The 18064-nt window shown below is 41.7% G+C and overlaps 1 protein-coding gene across 1 annotated transcript in view; it reads right to left on the bottom strand.

The window, feature by feature from the left end:
- CFAP74 (cilia and flagella associated protein 74) overlaps positions 1-11250 on the bottom strand; it is a 34685-nt gene extending 23435 nt beyond the window's left edge. The window contains exons 1-14 of the mRNA XM_058818576.1: positions 11148-11250; positions 10956-11075; positions 10482-10572; positions 9914-10060; positions 9622-9720; positions 8092-8196; positions 6821-6994; positions 6111-6221; positions 4843-4945; positions 3983-4140; positions 3278-3485; positions 2699-2881; positions 1887-2057; positions 1311-1429 (exon numbers count right to left, since the gene is read on the bottom strand). Coding sequence (XP_058674559.1) covers positions 1311-1429; positions 1887-2057; positions 2699-2881; positions 3278-3485; positions 3983-4140; positions 4843-4945; positions 6111-6221; positions 6821-6994; positions 8092-8196; positions 9622-9720; positions 9914-10060; positions 10482-10572; positions 10956-11075; positions 11148-11241 — 1883 coding nt within the window. The 5' untranslated portion in view covers positions 11242-11250. The remainder of the gene's footprint in view (positions 1-1310; positions 1430-1886; positions 2058-2698; positions 2882-3277; positions 3486-3982; positions 4141-4842; positions 4946-6110; positions 6222-6820; positions 6995-8091; positions 8197-9621; positions 9721-9913; positions 10061-10481; positions 10573-10955; positions 11076-11147) is intronic.
- Positions 11251-18064: the final 6814 nt, after the last annotated feature.

The following is an 18064-nucleotide window of genomic DNA, read 5'->3' as shown; positions in this document are numbered from 1 at the left end:
ATTTTTAGTGAAAAACCAGAGGTGCTGATTTACCATATGCAATTGTCCAACATACTAAATGAGAGAAAAAAAAAAAATCAATCTCTGAGAGCAGGAAACCCTCATTTTGTCGGATTAGCAGCTTCAGGCTTTGTCACAGAAATTAGACACGTGTAAGTGGGTCAAAATTAAATCCCCACACATGATTTTGAACCAGCCAGGAGCTACACATGGAGCAGAGCAGGTTTAGGAGCTGAAGGGCTCTGCTGTGTCCTGCTCAATCATCCACCTCCACCAGGCTGGGAATTAAGAGTTCCACACCTCTGGAGCAGATGGATCCAGACTTTCCAGCTCTCCAGGAAAGTTGTTCAGTCAAGAACTCTCTGTTCACATTCCTGGGGACTCTTGTGGGGACAAAGTAGGCAAGAAATGGCTTCACCTTGGGGCATCCTGTCCTTATCAGATGATCCAGAAATTCCAGGTGTGGTTTTTGCCCACAAGGACAGCGGGCAGGGAGCTGGGAAAGGAGCTCTGGAGATGAAATCACTTACAGTGGTGAAACAACTCATTTATTCCCTGGGGTGTCACTAAACTGTCCCACAGGTGCCTTCTCCAGGCCAGCAGAAGGGTTGAAACCTGAACTTTCTCTGTAAGCCAAAGGAATTCACCTCCATGTCTCCTATTTGTTCATAAGCTTCACTTACACACAGGAGCTTTAGCATTTTTACTTTTAGGCTAGACTACAATAATTTTTGTTTGTTTGTTTCACAGAATTCCAGTTAAGTAAATTCTTTTCACTACTTCATTTTTAGAGAAATACTACTTTTCACAACTTGCCTTTTATATATTTAAAGGCTCAGTCCAGCTCCAGAGAGAGCTGGTGTCTGAATTCTTAAAAAGAAACATTTTGTGGATATCTCCTTTTGTTTATTTATAAACAGTGAGATAAAATTATCAATATAGTTAAACTGAGACTAATTTGCAATCTCCCAAGTAGACACAGTGCTTCATTACATAACCTGGCAGCAGGATTACAGGAATAGATTGATGGGAAAGACCACAGGATTGCAATTGAAGTGTTCTTTGCTCTGAGATTGATTTCCTTTATTTCATTATTTTTTCCCTTCCTTTTCTGTTGAATTAAACTCTGTTTATCTCAAGCCACAAGTCTGACTATTTTCCCCCCCATCCCACTGAGGAGGGAGTGAGGAGCTGCTCTGTGGAGTTTCTCTGCCTGCAGGGTTAACCCACAACAAGCAGAAATTTCAGTTACTGCAGAACTGGGTTCTTTAGGTACAAAGGTCAAACAAGTCTGCAGTGAATTTACTTACTGAACACTGATGGAGTCCTTGAGACATTCACTGATTCCCACCAGCCTGCAGTAATTAACACTGTAGGATGCATTTGTCAAAATTATCTTCTTTTTGTAGATTTGACCAACATCAAAATCCTTGGGATGCCAAACACACCAGGTGAGTGTCAGAGACATGATGTCACATTCATGGTCTGAGTTATTAACAGTTCTGTTAATTGACTGAGATTTACCTGCATGGAAGTCACCACTTCTTTGTGGACATTATTTTACAGTAATAATGTATTTACAAACAATATACAAGTACAGTCATGCTGCCCTTCAAAAAACACAACACAATCCAACAGGAGGTTTGATCATATGCTCACCCTTCTGACAGTATTTAAACTCCCCTAAAAAATGAAGTATTTATAGTTTAGATAGTAAAAATAAGTAACTTATTTAATCTATCAAAGAGATTGTTAGAGAAAAAGGCAAGAGCAGTTTCAAATTTCACTACAGATCTATTAAAAGCTGGAACAGATTTTTTATGAAGACTTTGGGATATAGCTCCAGCAGATTCCTCTCTACAATTCCATGCAGAAGGGCCACTGACCTTGAAATGAATGCAGCTGGGTTTGCTGTGGAAAGCACAGCCCTTGTGTTCCTGGGCAGGCACACTTTGCTTGTAAAGAATTCCAGTTTGGAGTTTCTCCTTTTCTTTCTTAGCCATTTGTGTCCTTATTGTCCTGAGAGCCAACTGTGTTGGATCTTCAATTTTGGCCACCTAAAAAGGAACATACAGAAAACCACCAGACCACAGAATCTGCAGCTCCAGTAGAAAAATCTGCAAAAGGAACCTTCCAGCACCTGGCCAGCCTTTGTCTGGCTCTCTCCAGTCAAACTCAGCATCCCAACCTCAACATGAAGAATTAAATGGATTCTCAGCTGTCTGTTCTGCAGTTTCTCATCACCCAACACTAGAAAATCATGTTTTTCATGGCAGAATTAGCTTTTCTGCACTTTAAGGGTTTTATTTTCTTCTCAACTTATTAAACATTGAGAAAAAAATCAGCTGACTTCACTGGAATGTTTCAGTCATGGTCCAGTGCTTCTCCATGCAAGTCTAGGAATATGTACCAACATGATTTCTTTTTGATGGATTCTGAAGTTTTTTTAAATTCAAAGAAGTAAACATAATGTGATGTCTTCACAGATTTCTGAACTAAACCTAAAGCACTGTTTTCTCTTTGAGAGAACAAACTCCTCCAGAACAGTGTCAAACAGCAATGACTGATGATATTCTCACATCTGAATTTCTGCATCTATGTAATAACATCATGTCTGCATTTTAACTGCAAAATACACAATTATTGGTTTCAAGCAAGGTTCTTTTCTGTTTCTAACAGGAGATACCACAACATTTACCTTGTGCAAGTCAAATTCCAGATTCCAAAGTCCTGGGAACTCAGGTACCAGGAGGGTCTTGTCCCTCTCTGTGTCCTCATCACCACTTTCCTGGAGCACATCCTGGGGTGTGTCCTCAGAACTCTCTCCTTGGGAAGCAGTTCCCTCCCCAGCCAAGGAATAAACTAATGGAGGGCACCCCAGCTTTGGTGAAAGAACACAAGTTGAAAATACAGTTAAAAATTACAATTACTTCAACAGTTATCAATTTCTGAGGAGATCTTTTAACACAAAAATTACAGGTCTTTGGCTTTTTGCCTCTTGGCCTTTGGCTCAGAGGTCAAAGATGCCAACTTAGGCCAATCCCCTCTTAAAACACTGAATACAGACAAAATTTTACATTAAAAGTCACTCTATTTCCTTCAAGAAAAAGGAAACTAACAGATATTGAGAGATCTGATGAGTTAATTACTCTCCACTTGTTCTCTACTGTCTCATGTTTGGTTGTTGCTTGTGCTATTTTTTAACAGAATTCAATGACCTGCACGTTTAACAAAACAAAACAATCTAAAGAGAGTTGTTTCCTAGGCCTTTGATTACCTCTGATATTTCTCCATCTGCATGTCTGCAGGTCTCCTCACTTTGCCAGGCTTTCCTGCTCTGCATTAAAGGATCCTCAAGTTTACCACGAGCCTTAATTGCCTTAGTAGGGGACTGACTTTTGCTCTGCTTGTGAGGAGGAGCTCTTTCTTGCAAAATTCGAGACACAATCTCCATTTTTCTCGACTTCTGCTGTTCTCTAAAAGCTCTGTAATCCAAAGTTGTAAGAAATATTAACCCAACCATGGTTGTTTAACAGTAATATTAACTACAAGCCAGTTCCCTTGGAGCCTTTTAGCTAAACAGCAAGTTGGGTTCAGTGGTAATTTGTGCCAAGACACCAAGTGATTCAGAGGCTGTTTATACATTTTTGCAGACTAAATATACTCAGTTACAGTGTTTTAGAAGGCTGATACAGACTTTCACAGTGTTCAGGGGAGGAAGAGGGACAGTTACTTCAGCTTTCCAGTTTGGGGTCACTGAACTCCCCTCCCGGAGGAGTCGATCACAGAACACCCACGGGGCTCTGGAGATCTGAGCAGCCCTGAGGCAGAGCTCAGGGCCCCAGGAACAGACTGAGCAAGTGTCACACACGGAGTGGGAGAGGGACTTCACCCCCTCCAGGCACCATCAGAGATGTTCTGCCTTCAGGACCTGACTGAGCTCCAGGGAGCAGGCACAGCTTGATATGGATATGACACTCACTCTTTCCTTTTCTCCTGTTCTTGCTGTCGTTTATGGAGAAAAATTTTCTTGATAACATTGCCTCCTTCTGCTTGGATGGCCTCCCTCATCTTCATCTCCTCCTTCTTTGCCTCCAAGGCCTTTGCTTTGTTCAAAACCTGGAGCGTTTGGAGCTTTTCCTATCAGAGTCACACAAACCAGTTACATGTTTGATTCACATATTAAAGAATATAAAACAGATGATCTAATGCTGGTCCCCTTATCCAAGTATCCCTTTGTGGTGGATGTCTCTGAAGCAGAAGGTATTGTCTGTAATATTCTCTGGGGTGCTGAGATGCAGAAAGCTCTGACTAGGTCCAAGCTACTTCTCTATCCTTCCGGCCTGCCCCTGGAGTGCTGCTTAGTGAAGGAATATGAAAAGATAACAGTTCTAAACAAATCAGGTTTAAATTAAGATCATTCCCTCATATCCTACAGAACAGAAATAGAAAAGCAAAGCAGCATAGCTCAGAAATTCCTAATTTATACTATTTAAATTCTCAAATAACTGTTTTTCTTCCATATGTTTTCTCCATGTGGAATATTTCTGCACTGGGATCCAAATAACTGGAAATCCTTCTGGCTGAACTTCCAGAGAACTTTTTTTAGCATGCATTATTTCCCAGAGAGTTCCCCTCCCAGAACAACTAGACTGTTGACAGAATAAACTGCATCAGCAGAATGTCAAAACCTGCCCACACAGATCCCTGCAATGGTTAAATTCCCCCCAGTTTCAAGGGGTTTGGTCAGTGATGTGATCAAAAACCCCCACACAGCTCTGCAAGGAGAACTGAGCATCAGAAGGCAGTGACTTCACTGCCATCCCAGCCCAGCAGCAGTACCCTGTTGGAAGTGATGCTGGTTTTCAGGGAAAGCACAGCTTGGATCCTTCTCTCCATATGCTCCTGAGCTTTCGCTTCTTCCTTTGCATTTTGTTCATGAATTCTGTAAGCAAAGTCAAATCTTTCAGGCTCTCATCCTGGAAAGCTCTGGGTAATAGAATGTCTGAGCTGCCAGGGAGTAATTGCCAGCAGCCACTGCTGCTGCACAGCCCTGCTTGGTGGGCACTGCAGGGAACAGCTGCAGCTCCTCCAAACACGGCACTGCTCGAGCTCCAAGTGCCAACAGGTTTTCAAATATTTTGCTCAACAACTTTAATTTTTTAAAAAATTTTGGATATGAAGAATGTGTTTCATGTTATGACATATGACTGGCTGCTAAAATAAAGAATTCAGGTGTTGCTCATATAAGCAGTATCTAAACCTTATGTAGCAAACTTTTACAAGCCAAGCACATGTACCCACATTAAAAATAACCCTGAGAACTCTACAAGTTGGAAATATGTGGGCAGGAGTCAAACCTGGGAATATTCCAGTAAATATAATAGGAAACCATAAAAACAATTAAGATTGATATGTTTGATATATTTGTCAAGAAAAAAAATTATTTGATTTTGTTTTTCTTAATTATGATCAGTTTGTACACACCATCTAATAAAAATAAGACAGCATAGAAACAGTACAATTATTTCAATAATTTTACAATTAAGTCCTATTATTTATATATTAAGATATATTTACATATATATAAAAATAAGTAACGGATGTTCTGTTTCTTCAGCAGCAAAATAATTCAACACCAGAGTAATAACACAAACATCAATCTATGAAGGAACATCTAATTTAAAATCAACCAGAGCAGCAGCGCAAGGAAATGGTCCATCAATCCATTGATGCTTTTTTACCACATTTCTGAGAGGACAGAATGGCACAGGGCAGGTTTCAAACCTGGATTTTAGCTGTACTACTTCATTTAATGGCACATATATAGATAAAATGCTTCAAATCATCATCAATGCCTCCTAGGTCAGAGCCCTCATGCCAGAGACTCCAGGGAATGTGGAGGCCATGACAGGACACTGAGTGGATTTTCTTCTTTCCACATCCTTTTTGCCCTAAAAAATCTCAATGCCTCACCACACTGTACCTGGCATGAGATTTCCACGTGAAACAGAAAATATAACTTACAGAAAAATCATTATTTTTCAAAGACTGGGGGATAAAGTCTTGGCCAGCAGAGAATGCACAACAGGAAGGGAGTGAAGCCCCACCTGGCCATGCTTTGCCTCAGGAAGCAGACTGCTTTCTCATGGTTCCTCTTGGCATCCTCGAGGAGTTTTTTATTTCTTTCTTCACGTTCTCTCTGGGCTTCCTTCTCTCTTCTGCAAAACACAGACAAACCAACAGTTGCAGCAGGACTGAGGAAAATTTGATTCCAACACAGTGAGACCTAGGGTGGGGTTGGGAAGTTCATTAATATGTGCTGAAATGAGGACATTTGTCCACTCTCCACAGTCCCCACATTACAGACAAAGTGATAAACTTCACAGAAGCCACAGACTGACACACTTTTGCTCTGATTTTGGAGAGCACTTTTCTGCTTTTTGCTGTCTGCTTCTGCTCCAGGAAATCTCAATGGACTCATAAGCCAAGAAGGTCCTGGAGGGCAACAGCACTGCAGACACATGCAGTTAGTCTGATCCAATAAACCTCATTTCCTATGATAAAACCTCCTGCATTTGTAGTTTTTTCTTTTTCATTAAGTTTATTCCCACAGATCAGAAATCTTTACTTGCATAACTGCAAGGCCGCGGCCAATTCTTATTTTAATTGCATTTCCTCATCAAATATTCCTGAAGCACACCCAGCTAAGACACACAGTAGCAGCAGTATCTGAACCAGCTAATCTCAGCACCTGCAGCAGAGAACTGGCTGAAAATAAAACAAGAAAGGCAGCAGGCTCTGACTTTGAGGCTCTTACTTCTCTCGAGTCCGACGTGTTCCTTCTGCTTGCAGGGCTGTTATTTTTTCCTTCCAAATCCTCACTTCTCTCTCCTCCTGGTATTGCATCTGTAGCTCCTCCTCATCTTTTTGAAGTTTTTCATGGAGGATGTCATGTTTTTCCTGTTCAGTTTCTATCTGCCACATCTCAAGCCTTTAAAAAAAAGTGTGAATTATTTTCACTGGGATACTGATATTCTTTCACTTTAAGGTGATAAATTGAGTAAGGAAGGCTCTATGGGGGAAATAAACATGTAACCATGTTTTCTTTTATTATTTACAAACATATTTTGAATCAAACTCTTTTACTGGCACAGACTAAGGCTCATATCTAATACAATATTCCTTTCAAAGACATGAAAAATATTGGTCCAAAAAAAGGTAAAAAAATAAACCTCAAGTTTTTGTTTCTCCCATTTACCTAGATGAAAAGATGAAAATCAAGAAAAATTCTAAAAATAGCTTTTCCTTCAACAATAAATAACTTCAGAGACAGGCCACAGCTTTTATTCTTCTGTGCTTTGCTGAAGGAACCAGATATGAGAGCTGAGTACATGAATCTGTTCTGTGTATTGCTAATCACACAATAAACAAGTCAAGCATTTTGAAGCTATTACACAACACTGCAGCAGAACACACTGTATGCTGCTTAACCACTTGGCTAATCACAGCTAGAAGCTCATGCCTGTGTTCCTCCTTTGATATACCTGTGGTACCAAAATACAAACACACTCACCTGTTGCCTCCTGCAAAAGACAGTTTTACTCTGTCTGATAAAAAGCAGTAATTTATTATGTGTGAACAATCAATTACAGCAGCAGTATTAGCTTGGCATCAAAATACACAGTACTGCTACAATGTCTCCATCATGCTCATTTTCTCTCCTTTCCTTTATGCCCTATAAAGCCACCAAGAGGCATAAATTACAACTATTTATGCTCATGCACAGGCAGATTTACTTTAGTCCATCTTATTTTACATTTCAAATGAGACCTGTTTAGGTCACAATTTATGTACCTCTCATAATAAAATCAAAACTTTATTTACATGTGCAAAGCTAACTTGGGTTCTGAGCCACATCATCCAGCTTTGTAAGGGATGAACCATGCAAGCTAAAAGTTGATCTGGATTGATGTAACTCAGTATTTACAAGCAATTTCTCTATTGATTAACTTTTGAATCCATCCAAGAGCATATGAAGAAGGTAATAAAGATTGATTCCCTGCACACTTTCTTCATGCCCTCACTTACAAGTTTTGTTTGAGTGTCAGAGCAAGGCTCAGCTCCAGCTCCTTCTCTCTCTCCAGCTCGGTGCACAGGCGGCTGCTCACGGCCTGCAGGCGGGACACGGCTGCACTGCAGAGCCAGACAGAACCCATCAGGCAGAAACGTGAACAGAGCCCCCCTTGCAAGATCAGCAAGAATAAAACACAGCTCTAAGGCTCAGATTTATTCAGCACAATCCCAGTAATTCATGCAGCCTCTTGTTTAACCTTTTAAGTGTCCATTCTTGAGGCAGAGCTTTCTTTAAACTCTTCTACACCGGTTGAAAGGAACAGATGAGAATTTCAAATGCACTGACCAGTAGCTCAATGCAACTATTCACTTCTCAACTGATAAAAGTAGTATTATTCATGAAGATAAGCGTAGGTGAACCTAGAGAACCTAGACTGAGTTTGCTTTTAAAATGGTACTACAATATTCCATACACTTAGCCTACAACTGCAGCATTCCCACACAGTTATTTTCCCTCTCTCCCCAGAAGAACTAGCAAACATTGTGCTACAGGATCCACAGACAGTGGCCTGACTATACTCAACATAAACTCTCATCCTCTAAATGAAAATTGGATCTTCTACCTGCAGCTACTCCTCTAAATTCAACATTTCTCTATTGGCATTGGCAGTGCTAATGGCAGCCAGGATTTGCATTATTGCTAAAACACAAAGTTCTTGAACTTCAGAAGCCAGGAATCTATCAAGCCTTCTCACTCCACTAGACACTTGCTAAATGTGAGAGATTGGGAGAATTGCTATTTTTTCCATATCCAGACCTCTCCATGTGACCCATCATAAGGATAAACCCTACACTGCTTTTCTGTCGTTGCTGGGATTTGTTACTGTCTCTGAAATCCCACTTGCACCACCTCAGGAGGCTCATTTGCATCAGCTCATCAGTTCTGTTTAAGCAGCTCTGCCATTCTGGCAGTTAACCTGCCTTCCTCTCTCATTCATTGCTGCTCTAACCTGGAGATTAACACAGGTTAGAAATGCAGCTGCAAAGTTTGTTCACAAGCCTCTGGCTCCTGGTACACAAGCCACCCACTGCTTTCTATTTAAACCAAATGTGAAGAGTACAGTAAATTGCCTCCCACTTGATAGCACAAGTGTTTCAGAGCAGCTCCTGTATGCAGAGCTACTCCTGAAAGGCATTCCTGCATTCCAGAACAACACAAGAAAGGAATGGCACATGTATGTGTGCATTTATTAAAATGAACACACACACATATATAGAAATCCTGACTGAATAATCACCAGAAGCAAAGCCATGACCTCCAGGAGTGTCACAGCACCTTGATTCATCAGACTGAATAGAAGATTGACGTGATTGACAGCAGTGGGCTAAGCTGATTTAGTACCTGTTGTTACATTTTAAAATATATGCCTCTTTCCTACCCATTCCCAAGTTTCCACCTCTTCCTGCTCTTATCTCATTAATTACACACAGATGAAGATAGTGGATGCCTGTAGTCCCTGGTATCCAGAAATACTCTCTACCTACACATTGCCAGCCTCCTCCTCTCTCTCTATTTCCATGTCTACATGATCCAGCTGCTTTGCCAGCATCTTGCTCCGCAGCCGACAGGCACTCAGCATGTCACTGCAAGAAAGAAACACATCAGTTATGTTCTGTAGGTTCTTTTCTCAGTAAAACTCTTTTTTTGGGGGCAAGATTCACAGCCAGGACTCCTGTCAGATACACAGTTCTATAAACTCCAGTATTTAAGATGGACACAGTATCTTAGTATTGGCTGGGGATTTGTGCTGATGGATTATGTTTATTAAACACTAACCTGGTTTTTTGGACCATCAGTTTCTTTTCCCTGACCTTGTCATTGAACAATTGGAGGCTTCTCAGTGAGGTTGATAAGTGAATTCTGTCTGCAGACTTCAGAGGCTGAATGGTACCAATTCTGCCCAAAGAGTGTTCTGAGCTTTGCCTTCGACTTGGAACACACAACCAAGAAAGAAACAATGTGAAACTGAAGTTTGTCTAACATCCTTACATTCCTGCTTTTGTTTTATTCTAGCAGAACTTATAAATAAGACCATTATAGGTAATGAAGAACATGAACACAAACAGCACAGGAAGTTTGCATGCATAGACTCAAGCCAGGATTTTCAGTATTGGATATCTAAAGTTGAACATTTATACCCTCATTGAAAGCACTAATGATGTGTCTTTGTTTTAAAATGCCTGGGGCTTCTCTTGATCCCACCTTGGCTTTGCAATTTTAGTGTTCCTGAACAATAGTTTACAATTGAACAGGAACATTTTAAACTAGTTTAAGCCATGTCATACACAGCTGGTCACTCAGCACCACTGACAAAATTCTGTTTGAACTGGAACAAGGTATTTACATGGTAGAATCAGACTGGTCTCCAGCATCTTCAAAAGTGTCCTTGTTTTCCATCTTGTCATCAACATCCAGCTCTTCTTTCAGCTCATATTCTAGCAGATATTAAAAAAACAGCTTAATAAAGAGACTGAATTTTAAAATTTTAAAAGCTTTCTATATTTGCTGTCAAGTCACAGTGTGGAGAATCAGATGTGACATTTTATAGCATTACTGCAGTGTACATTAAAAAATTCATATGGCAAAACACACAGGACTATGATACACCTGCAAAAGAACAGGAGAATGTTCTCTGCCTTCATGTGAAAGTGTCACCAAGAATCCCATTTATGTGGGAAAATCCCAGACAAGAATAGGGAGGGGGACAAGGGAGGATAATGTATTGTCAGGTTCTGGCCAATGATCTAACATGCTTATCTTACATTAAGTTTACATTAATGTCAGTTTTTTGTGAGTTATCAAAACAATTCATTTTCACCTTCCCAGTGTTCTTCCAAGTCAAAGAGCTGATCAGTTGCATCTTCCTCTTCTTCTCCCTCTTCTTGTTCTTCTTCCTCTTCTTCTCTTTCTTTTTCCTCCTCTTCTTCTCCTTCTTCCTCTTCTAGCCTTTCTTTTTCTCTTTCTTTGCTTTCCTCTTCCTTTTCTTCTTCCTCCTCTTCTCTTTCTTTGCTTTCCTCTTCCTTTTCTTCTTCCTCCTCCTCTAGGAACACTAGAGGAGATATTTGCTGTTCTCCCTTACTAAAACTGATCTCCTGGTCTTCCATGGTGACAGTTCTTTCCAAATGACCAGGCTGAATAAAAAGAAGAACATGTTTTCCACATTAAATATCCAACAACTTGCAGTAGTGGTGACTATCTCAGGAGTGAATTCACAGCATTCAGTATGCATTTAATGCATGTGAAATGACTGGATACAATACCTGTGTGTTAGTTACACATCTTGAGAATCAACTATAATAAATCTCTTGGTGAAAAGCAAGGACTCTGCCTTTTTTTTTTTCCTTTTTTTTCTTTTAACAATCAGCTCAGTAATAAAACAAACCTTCTGAGTGTATTTTATCCACTTATACTATGATTTTACCCCAGATTATTTGGGCACAACTCCAACAAACATTATTTCTCCTTGAGTCTTGTGGAGTTCTCCAATGCAAAGCAAACTCTTCCCAAATGTTGTTACAATTTATTAGAATGCAGTAAACTCTGTATGTCATCTAGAATGAGTTATTACCACATGGTTGAGCATTTCACATCTTACCCACAGAAGGACTTGGACATATGATTAATTTTAACGAAGGTGGCTCAGCTTTGAGTGCGTTTATGTAAATCCTTCTGCAGAACTCAAGAAGAATCAACAACAAAAGAGCATCTATTTTCTCCAGTTAAGGAGCAGAGAAAACAAACCCAGGATTTGAAGTATGGAGGAATGCGTAAATGATAGAAACCACCTTAAAGCCAAGTAGGATTCCTACGCTTGGCTACTGATTTAGGGATGTTGGTGGCACTAAGAAGTGGCACAAACATCAAACGCAGCCAATGCAGCAGCAGCCCCAACGCCTTCAGCCAAACCTCTGCGTGGTGAGGTTGTGTGGCTCCAACTCCCAAAGAACAAAGTTTGGGGTAAATTAGGCCGACATGCACAGCACAGGCCCGAGCCCTCCCACAGGACACCCCGGGGCAGTGTCGGTGTTCCCGGCGCTGTCCCCTCAGGGCGCTGTCCCCTCAGGGCTCACCGCGCTCACCCCCGGCCCGGCTCCTCACGGCCCGGGCCCGCCGCGCCGCCCGCGCTGCCACGGCAACGGCGCCAACCACCGCGCGCGGGGGCGCCGCGCACGCACGGCCGCGATCCGCCCCCGAACCGCCGCGGGCGCGGGGCGGCGCTGCCGGCGCGGCTCGCTGCGTCCCCCCCCGGCCGCGGGGTGGTGCGGGCCGGGACGGGCCGGGGTCCAGTGCCTGAGGGCCGGAGTCCGGTGTCCGAGGGCCGGAGTCCCTGGGCCGGGTCTGGTGTCCGAGGGCCTGGGTCCCTGGGCCGGGTCTGGTGTCCGAGGGCCTGGGTCCCTGGGCCGGGTCTGGTGTCCGAGGGCCTGGGTCCCTGGGCCGGAGTCCGGTGTCCGAGGGCCTGGGTCCCTGGGCCGGAGTCCGGTGTCCGAGGGCCTGGGTCCCTGGGCCGGAGTCCGGTGTCCGAGGGCCGGGGTCCCTGGGCCGGAGTCCGGTGTCCGAGGGCCGGGGTCCCTGGGCCGGGGATCCCTGGGTGTGGGTCCGATGTCCCTGGGGTCTTCGCAGTTGTTCAGATCATTGAGTTCTCGAGGTTTGAGCCATCTTGAGCAGTTCTCTGGGGAGTTTTCCTACTTGACGATTGTTGACATTATTTGTTCTCAGAGGCAGATTAGAATATGAGACACTGACGCGCTTTTTGCACGTTCTTTAGAAGAATGATTTACACTTTGGAAATACAGCAATATTAACAATTCCATCGTATTAGTGTCAGTAATTACCCTGGTGGGAGCACGTCTACCTGTGCTGCCTGTCTGGGACATCTGGTTCAGGTAACCAACACCGAAGACATTCTCAGTGAACTTTCAGATTAATGCTTATTCAAATACATTTTTAAATTTTAAGCAAGTTGGTGGCATTATGATTAAAACCCTTTAATCTTGCTGCAATGTGAAGTCCTGTGGATTTGGGGCTGGAGCAGTCATATTAGAATACTGAAGGTTTCCAAGTTTTAATCCAAAAGGAATCTGTCTCAAATGTCTTTTCAGAAGTAAGCCTGTACTAACCTGACAAAAAGCATTTCCCCACTAGTTACTAATTAAAGGTTATTTCAGCAGAAATCATGTACTGCTCATGCTGCCCATTTATTATGTCACATTCTGAACAGGTCCTCTGGCTTCAACAGCAACTCCAGCTCTAGAGGTTCTGTATGAACTTCTGTAATTGTTATAAATAAGCACAAAATCACTACATGAAAAGTCTTTAGATGGTATTTCAGTGATTTACATACTCATAGTGAATGTTTGTGTTCATAAAATGAACCAGTTTGAATATTCTGTCCTGCAGTGGAATCTCCTGAGCCTGTGTGTTTGAATTCAAGAGTTCAGTACCAGATTTAGGGTGCCCAGAGCAGCTGGGGCTGCCCCATCCCTGGAAGTGTCCAAGGCCAGGTTGGACATGGCTTGGAGTGTTGTATTTCATCTTTCTAAAGTCCATACCTTCTGGGTGGCTTCCTCACAAGCAGCTCTTCACAGCAGTGTTATTCCTGCTTCTTCATCAGGGCTCCTCCAAGTCTCTCCCTGACCGCCCCACCCTCTTTTATCCCAGCTACCTCCACGGGCCACAGCTGCCCCCCAATTAAGGACATCACAGCTGCAGCCCATTTACAATAACTAGAATTGGGGCAGGGTCACTTATACAATACAGAGATCTTTTACTGCATACATACATTTACTCAGGCCCCTATATTGGTGCCACCTGGGATAGCGGGAGGTGTCCCTGCCCATGGCGGGGGTGGCACTGGGTGAGCTTTGAGCTCCCTTCCAACGCAGGCCATTCTATCTAAACTGGTGATTAGCTGGGTTTCCTCTCTGTTCTCTTCCTTGCGTTACCTTGACAAAGTCAAGGACCAGAGCAGCTGGATCCACAGCACAGCAGCTCCCTCACTCTTGGCACTAGGCCTCGATGACGTGCCAGAGAAACCCAGCTATTCACAGACTCCCAGGGATTCAGTTATTAAAATACTGAGACATCATCTGCACCAAAATACACCCTGATCTGTACACAGAGACAGATGCATTCTCAGATTTATTTAGTTGAAAACGTTCCTTAATTGTAAGCAATATTTCTGTAATTGTTATCGTTGCTATGAGAGTAAGGTCTAGGTTTTGATCCCAAGCACATGCTGCTAATCTGAGCATTTATTTCCACTGGCACACACAGTATGGAGTGTAAATTACTCACAGTGACCAGTGCATTGTCCCATATTTATGCTGTAGGTCCTCAATCTTGAGAAATACACGGACATTCTTAGCTCTATAAATGGTGGAATCTTGATTTTATGGCATCTATTCATATTACATAAAACAAATTACATACAGACATTTGCAGGATTAAAGCTACAAGATGTAGGCTAAAAATATGCAGTGATTAACTGTATAGCTCTCTCTGCAGATCTGGAATAGTTATAACTGTGTTAACTCTGAACCTGCCAGTTCCCACATTCCTCGAGTTGGGATGAAAAACATCCAAGCACGGATTTTCCCCTCAAGAAAACATTCAGAAGAACACCTGGAAATATCACTGATTGTCAGTTTCTTGTGATATTTTTTTTCAAGGTATTTTTTCAGTCCCAACTGTTTGAATTATTTCAATTTCATAACAATAACATCAACCAGGGTCATGATTTTGTGTCAGGTGAATAATGTGTTTTTAGGGAAAGACAATGTAGATTTTTCTCTCTCATACAGATAGGAAAGGAAGAAGAGATCTGCAGTTCCTCTGAAGGAAATTACGGCTCCCCAGCCAAGTTCTTATCTCTCAATCTACAACTTACGTCTATCAACTTGAAGCCAGTGAATCTTTAAGATTTAAGCTCCTGGAAATGTACAAAAAAGGCTTTGCTTGATGCAGCTCTTCCAGATTTTGTGGGTTCTGGACCACAGTGATCCATCCTGGAGAAACTGGGAAATGGAGTGAGCAGATCCAAATGAAATCCCTGCTGTTTTCTGCCAGGGTTCAATTCAGAGGCATTTCTGTGGAGTTCCTGCAGTGGCACCTCAGGATCAGCTGGAGAGGCAGCAGAGCTGGCCACTTCCCTGTGCTGTGTGGCTGCATGCTGTGCTTCCACAGGCACTTGGCATTTCCCTCCCGAACGTTTCCAAGGTGACAGGAGCTCATCTCTGGAGCTTTCTGGCGTTTAGGCAGGAAGACATGCCAATAATGGAATCTGCATTTTGGCAGGGTGGTTCATATCAATTACATAACACAACTTGTCTGCCCTGTTGTTTGATAGGGATCGATGTTGGCCTGTAAACAATGGCAAACATTGATTTGTCGGACTGTAAATAATGGCAAACATTGATGAGCATCTTCCCAATGACTCATCCCTACAGATGTATGGACAGAAAATGAGAGGGGCATTTGCTGTCAGAGCACTTGATGGAGGAATGGCCTGGGATGGCACCAGCTGGGAGTGCCCTCCTGAGAGCTGGGGTAAAACTGTCATCCTGGTCCTGGAATTAGCTCTGGCTTGGGGGAAAAGTGGGGAATTTCATCCCAAATCTGTTGCATAAAGAAAAGAAAAGGAGGGCAAAGTGTCTGGCTGCAGTGTGTGCTTCATGATTATAAAAAAAATTATGCAGATTGAGGGAGGAACTAGATGTTCTACAGAACATTTAGAAACAGATAAAAACTATATTCCTAGTACTTAAGGAGAAAGGGAAATTAATATTGTGGTTATCCAGATACTGATTAAATACAGACACGTTTGTGTTGGGGCTGGGGGATGTTCAGACAGTGCAAGTACAGTACAACCTCTGAAACGAGCTAAATATTTCCACCATGCAATTGCTACTGATATTCCCAAATCTCATTTACAAAAATAGGCATATGTGTGTAATTTATATATCTAGAGACATTTGGCGATGTTGCCACAACAGTCTTTCACGAGCTGCTTAGGTGGAATCATGGGAGGGTGAGACTAATTATCCCTGTGGTACATTTTTTGCCTCTTAAAATTATATGTGACAATATGATATCTTTATTTTTCTGGCAGTAAAACCACCTGTTCTATTTAGAAAATGATCTGTTAAGAATACCAGGTAATGCAGTGCAGCCATAAAATGAAATAATGTCTTTCTGATACAGTCTCAAAATCCTGAGTAATAAATGACTGAAAACTGATCTTTTGGCCCACATCACTGAACATGCTTCTCCTCAATCCCATCAAATGACACCATTCAATAAATGATTGTATGGTAGCAGTTACAGAAGGATGGATGTCTGTGATCAGGGAGAATTCATACCTGTTACATGTTCCACAAGGAAAATTCTTGACAGATACTGAAATGTGGGTTTCTGGCTTCAGTGTTGTAAAATATACTTCAAAGTTGTGACCTTTATTAGTGTTTGAGTAGGGTAGATACTTCAAGAATTAGTAATTGTTGATATAGTAGTAATAACTAATGATTTAATAAATAGTAATCATTAAATGTCATCGTAAAATTGTCCAGATGTCGTGGAGCCCTTGGCATTTGACCTGGCATAGACAAATACTACAGAAACACTGATTTAAGGGTCTGTGTTGCTTCCACAGATCTACTACAGCTTTACTACAGCCCAGATCAAAGCTTGCCCCGAGCTGTGTAACTCTGACCTGGCAGCCTGGTCCTGCTGGAGCTGCAATGACCCCACACAGTCCCCGAGGGCCCCTGAGCCCCCATGCAAGGTCAGAGCCTGGGATGGACATTTCCATGGAAGGTGGTGCCTGCAGCCACAGGGAGTGAGGAGAAGTTTGTTAGAGTGAAAAAAAGGCTTAGCAAACATTGAGTATCATGGGCCATCTTTTTAAGACTATTTGACAGTTCCTAGCTGGGAGCTAAAGCTAAAGGAAAGCTTTAATTATTTTCAAGAGGATTAGATGAGAAAGATTTGGAGAGCTTATTTATTTTGTTTTGTTTTGATGTTTTAATGGCAATTTTAATAGTTTCTTAATCTATGTCTTAGCAATTTTAATCTGTCATTGACTGTAATGAGTTTGGGATATTTAGCTAAAAATGTAGGAAATTAAATGTATTGTTGACCTTAATTATTTTATCTTCTCTCTTCCCTTTGGCAAAAGGAGTTATTTATTTTGAGGTGGTTGTGCATGTATATATATATATATATATATATATATATATATGTATGTATATATATATGTACCAGTCTATTTAAATATGTATTGTATGTAAAACCAAAAAACTAAATCCAAGGCTGAATGACCAAACATTTATCCTCATCCTTTATGAGGAAATAATAAGACCCTTGTAGATAAAATGTATTTTCTTTATCTGAGAGAACTCTCACATGTCTTTTAGGATTGCTATTGTATTTTCACTTGTGTCACTGGTCAGTTTTGTAGCAAGGTCTGTCCTATCAGAACATGGTGTGCTTATATCAACACACAAATGCACACATCACATACTTACACGTGTCATCCACACATAAAATCCACTCAGAGACAATCCAAAGGTCCAAAGTGCCTCTGTGGATTTTTGGGTTATTTTTACAGCTATATGCTGAAGATATAGAAAACTGTTATTTTTTACTGGTAAATTAGGTGACAGCTCTCCAGCCAGAGGAGAGCAACACTGAGGAATTCTCAGCATAGGTACGTAGCCCACAGCACCATCAGCCTTAAGAATATGAAAAATATGAAAAATCTCAGCTGAAAATATCCCAAAAAGTGTGAATGTGTTGATGGAGAGACAAAGTCACTCTGTTCTGCATGTCACCAGGTAAATTCCATTAAAAATCTTTCAACCTACCTCCTAAAAAAAAAATATCATGCAATAATCTGACTCCTAGAGTTAAATTTGTGTCTTTTCCTCCTTT

This window comes from Ammospiza caudacuta, chromosome 22, assembly GCF_027887145.1.
Source record: "Ammospiza caudacuta isolate bAmmCau1 chromosome 22, bAmmCau1.pri, whole genome shotgun sequence".
Lineage (NCBI taxonomy): Eukaryota > Metazoa > Chordata > Aves > Passeriformes > Passerellidae > Ammospiza > Ammospiza caudacuta.
The sequence above is the reverse complement of the archived record's forward strand: the minus strand, read 5'-3'. Positions and strand labels throughout refer to the sequence as shown.